Source organism: Halichoeres trimaculatus, unplaced genomic scaffold, assembly GCF_033239565.1.
Source record: "Halichoeres trimaculatus isolate MK-OKI-2021-1 unplaced genomic scaffold, fHalTri1.1 fHalTri1_scaffold_21, whole genome shotgun sequence".
NCBI classification, from domain to species: domain Eukaryota; kingdom Metazoa; phylum Chordata; class Actinopteri; order Labriformes; family Labridae; genus Halichoeres; species Halichoeres trimaculatus.
In genome coordinates this window covers 8,644,383-8,649,306 of record NW_027437199.1, presented here as the reverse complement: position 1 = coordinate 8,649,306, position 4,924 = coordinate 8,644,383, and the positions used below count along the sequence as shown (strand labels likewise).

Below are 4,924 nucleotides of genomic sequence, written 5' to 3'. Positions count from 1 at the left end.
AAGACGTACAGGGTGCTCGTTAGATATCCAGCTCTGCTCACATGACTCTCCATCTGTTGTCCAGTTCACCTTGATCGCTGTGAAGAAGTAAAAGTTGATTTCATGTAAACATTAAATATCATAATTGTATCCTAAAAGCTTTTTCTTTTTACCGTTTTCACTAGAGTTTTGCCTGTAGTACTCTCCCAAGAAATCCAAGATCACCTCCAAGTCAGACTGACTGTCCTGGTAAAGAAAAAACAAAATTAGGGCCACATTCTGCACAACTTCTTTAACTTTAAGGAAACTTTCACGTCACTCCTCTTTACCATCACGTGTGAGTCCAGAGTCCCTTCAGTTCTGGAGGTTTTCACCCAACTGATGCTAAGACAGACTCTCCTCCCCAGAGTCTTAATATACCCCCCACAGGAGCAGGTTGTCTGCACAACACCAGGCGTTCTCAACTCCCAGGCACACAGGAACAATGATCTCCATCCCACAAAGCCAGTCAACCAGTCGACGTACCAACAAAGCCCTCCAGCACTGACCACATCCTCCCCGCTGCAGCAGATAAGAGCCGGTCTGAGAAACGCTCTCTTTTCAGGAAAAACACTCTTATTGCCATATTTTTCCTCACAGGATGTCTTATTTTCATTTTTTTTTTTTTCAAAGTTGGTTTCTTGTAATATTTCACTGTAATGCAGACGATGCCAGACCTTTCAACATGGCCTTCTCAGTATCCTAAAATGTGGCTGATTGTTGTCAAACCAGTTAAGTTACAATATTTAAATGGCTTTAGTTTTTAAAAATAAAGGAGAGATAAATTATGATGTTACACACAGCTGTTAATTTTAACACATTGAGATTAATGAGGAAGGAAAACATTTTTTAAAAGTGTTTTTCAAGGAACTTATTAAGATTTGCTCAATCTACTCTGGCATACCTTACATATTTCCTTTAAAGCAGTGTTACATTTTTACGCTCTATTCTTTGACAAAAAAAATTGTTGTCCTGGGATTTATAAAATGTAGAGAAAGACTTCCCCCAACAACTACTCCTCAATTTATTTATTTTTGTACTCTGTAAGACCTTGTATCTTACCTTTCGATGTCTTCAAAAATAGGTTTAATTTTTATCCTTTAACACCACGATGACATTCAGTTTTATTCTTTTTTCTCAACATGTTTTTGGAGCACGATTTATTTCAAGGAATTTACATTTCTGCAGCTTTGTCTCTCTATTTTGTTATGGTTTATTCCGGGAGAAGAAACTACAAATAATCTAAAGCATGTTTTACGTAGATGATACAATGATAAGCACAGGTAAACTGGCACTACTGAGGGAAGAATAATATAATATGATTAAGTGCTACATCACCAGTGCAAAAAAAAAAAAAAAATAGAGATAAAAATCGAGGACCCATCTCATCCTGGTCACGACTTCTTTGAAATGTATTCTTCAGGCAGGCATTACAGGACAGGTAAAATGCACAGAACAGTTTTAATCCCACAGCAATCAGCAGACTGAACAGACAGGAATCTTTTGACTTATCAGCCATGACGGCACGGTTTGTATTGTAGTATTAAAGACTGTTTTTTAGATGAAGAAAAAAAAATGAGAGTTATAAATTTGCCAGAGCAGCCACAAACTGCCTTCACGATAGTGTAAAGAACATTTAAACTGCTTGGAATTATTAACAAGCAGGTGATGTTTCACCAACCAGCCTTCTAACGAAACTCTGTGTGATGATTGAACAATGTGGCTTATGGGACCTATTTTTGCTGCCTGTTTAAAAAAAAAGCACAGACCAATAATGAGAAGCCACCAATTTGTATCATTTGTTAATGATTTGCGATTAAGGGGTATGTGTGCTGTTAGAAAAAGACAAGTATATTAGCTTCTCAAATATGAAAAGGGTTCAGAAGGAGTGCCCTAGTACGAATGTTCCCAAACTTCTCAGCCCAGAGCGACACAACACAGATTATTATTAGTTTATACCTTTATTCTCATAACCATAACTCGTGCTTTATTTTTTGTTCTTTTTGAAATTCAGACTTCTCACTAATGCAGCCAAAATCCTCTTCCATAACGTTGACTCAACGTTCTATGAAATACAACATTTTGTAAAGTCTTCAAATAAAAAAAAAAGTCTGAAATATATATATTTTTTTATTTTCATTTTTTATAATTTTACAATAGAATACAATAAATTTACAACAGTAGTTTTAAAAGTAGACCTGTGATTTTCAAAAAATACATACAGAAAAATTAGCATTATGACACTGACAAGATAATATCTAAGATGAAGTTTGATAAAATGTAGTTGCTTTAACAGTTAATATATTAAACAAATGTATCAGTACACAATTATTAAGTCTAAAAATCTACAAAAAATACCCCTTTAGCCTTTCGCTGTTCAGCCATTCAGTCACTCATCTTGACAATAAGTGTTTTTTTTTTTTCTTTTTTAAATTAAGTTGTGCTAACTGGAAAAAAAAGTCCTCTGAAGTGACAACATGAGTCTCGTATCTGCTGGAAGCAGAGCCAAGACTAACAAAAGTGATGTCGACATGAAATGAAACACAATTGTCTTCAGGTTAACAGGAAAATTCCACCATCTTCTTCAAAACAATGATTTTCTGAGCTACTCAAATTATTCTTTTACACATGTCCTGTTAGAGTCTCAAACAGGGCTCTGATCGAAGCGTCCTGCGGCTCAGAGCTGTGTGATGCTGTGTGAGCTGAAGCTGGAGGCCAGGTCGTAGTCCTCCTGCAGCTGCACGTGTCTGTAATAGTTGTGTCTGTGCCTCTCCACCACCCCAGGACCACAGAGGCTCTGCTCAGCCTGGCTCTGCTGCCACGTGCCCACCTCCTCCTGCGTGAGGGGGCTCGACAGGTGCATGCTTACCTGCGTAGAGCCGAGCCTGTGCAGGATGTCTGGGTTGAACTGGTAAGTGAGTTTGCGCCTGACCTTCATGATCTCACCAGTGCGGCTGTAGTTCCTCAGAGCTCTGGCCATCTTCTGATAGGTCATGGTCTTGCGGTTGCCCTTGCGTTGGCCCCAGCATTCGGCCAGCTTCTCCTTGTTCTTGGAGATGAAGTGGAAAATGCCGCTGCCGCTGTCCGTCCACTGGATGGAGTCTCCCATGTTGGGGTCGTTCAGAGCTTCGTGCAGGTACTCGTAGAGTCTGAGCTTCTTCCGACCTGAGGATAGGTCATGCATTTAGGGCTGAAAATAATCAGGAAGTAAAAATATTAGGTACAAAGGAAACCACCTTACCTTTGCTGCTCCTCTGTGGAGGTAAAACTGAGTAGAACTGAGGGATCTCAGTTTGGACGGAGTGACTCAGGGAAACATCCGGCAAGACCTGAGGCCAAGGCTGCTGCAGAAAGAGATATACTGAAGGTTATCATCTTTTACCTTTCTAAACACAGATCATCTCTTGCCTGCATAGCTGTAGGAGGCTTTGATTTGACATGAATCTATTAAATGCAAATACTTGAGCACAAAAATATGCAAAAAATAGTCATGATGAGCCGTAAATCACTCGTACTGTTCTTTCCAGGTGCAGAAAATTATTGTCATTATTATTATTATTATTATTATTATTATTATTATTATTATTATTATTACTTACTGCCATGTCATTCCACTCATACACTGAAGCTGCTCCATCAGACGGGTGCGTGACGAGGCAGCAGGAGATCTGACACTGCAGGGACGTCTGCTGGGAGGCCAGAGTCTCATAGTATGTGTATTCTGAAAAAAAACAAAACAAAAAAAAAGAACAAACAGAAAATTAAAGAATGGAAAGTAAAAAAAAAAGAAAAAGAAAAGAAATGGGAAAAAAAAGAAAAAAAAAAGCCCATGCAATGATGAAAAAGACATGCATTTTTGCAGAAATTATCTAAGACGTAATTGTACCAGTGTCATAATAAGAATTGTTTGAGTGCTGCTGAATCACATCAATTGCATCCTGGAAGTGCTGGTTGAGCTCAGTGTCCAAAGAAGCCTGGAAAGGAAAAAAAGAGTGAAATTTCACATCCATTATATATAGAAAAAATCGTAAACATGATCCCTTTCACAAACTTCTCTTCCAATATGTTTAAGAAGATGAAGGTGACTGAAGATCCTGATTCTAAGCATCCAAGCGTCTCAAACTCACCATCTTGTCTGAGTGTGTCCCACAGTCGTCTCTTTGTTACTCTCATACAGGTGTGCAGATTTTGGTATGGGTTTTTATATGTATTTGCCAGACCAGCCTCTTTTACCTGTTCAGCCTCATCAACAGGTAAGAGAGGCCGGTCAATGTCAACGTCACTTCTTCTTTTCTGGAGGCACCCATCAGATACACACCTGAGCATCACACTCTCCTCTCGTGGCACAGATCACAATCTTGGGACAACAAAAACGTTTTTATTGCTCACTCGACCCAGGAATACAGCAATCCTCTGGCTTACCTGAGGATTTGCATAGCGGGAGTGATTTGTATCTGACATACAGAATGTGTTTATTATCTATGCTGTTCAGTAATAGACTTTTCTGTGAATTGTGTTGAGGTGTGAGAGGAGATTTGACACTAAGGCGTATTGTTTTCTCGCAAAAAAATAAAAAAAAGTCAAGTGAGCAAGGAAACATTTGCATGAGGAGTCTGAGCCTGAGGCTGGGCTCTTACAGGAACCACAAACAATGGAAACCACTAGTTCCAATAAATCAAAGAACATCAATCTTTCACAGCAGAGAAAATGCACGAACGGTTACTTTATGTAACACTTTATGGCTCAAATCTACAAAATAATGAAATGTTCTTCATGTATATGAAATAGCAAGTAATATTCCTAATTACTGGGCAAAAACAGAGGAAAAAGGAGAAAAAAATGTGACATTTTTGATGGAAAGAAATGTTTAAATTTCTTACGCTGAATCAAAATCTTAGACGTGATT

General features: G+C 38.5%; 1 protein-coding gene across 1 annotated transcript; it reads right to left on the bottom strand.

Moving 5' to 3' along the window:
• Nucleotides 1-2,695: 2,695 nt before the first annotated feature.
• LOC141810924 (transcription factor Spi-C-like) lies at nucleotides 2,696-4,479 on the bottom strand. The gene is made up of 6 exons (XM_074698788.1): nucleotides 4,441-4,479; nucleotides 4,252-4,311; nucleotides 3,905-3,992; nucleotides 3,618-3,739; nucleotides 3,260-3,362; nucleotides 2,696-3,183 (listed from the first exon to the last, which is right to left on the bottom strand). The coding sequence occupies exons 1-6, from the start codon at nucleotides 4,477-4,479 to the stop codon at nucleotides 2,696-2,698; spliced, it is 900 nt and encodes a 299-aa protein (XP_074554889.1).
• Between the last annotated feature and the right edge of the window lie 445 nt (nucleotides 4,480-4,924).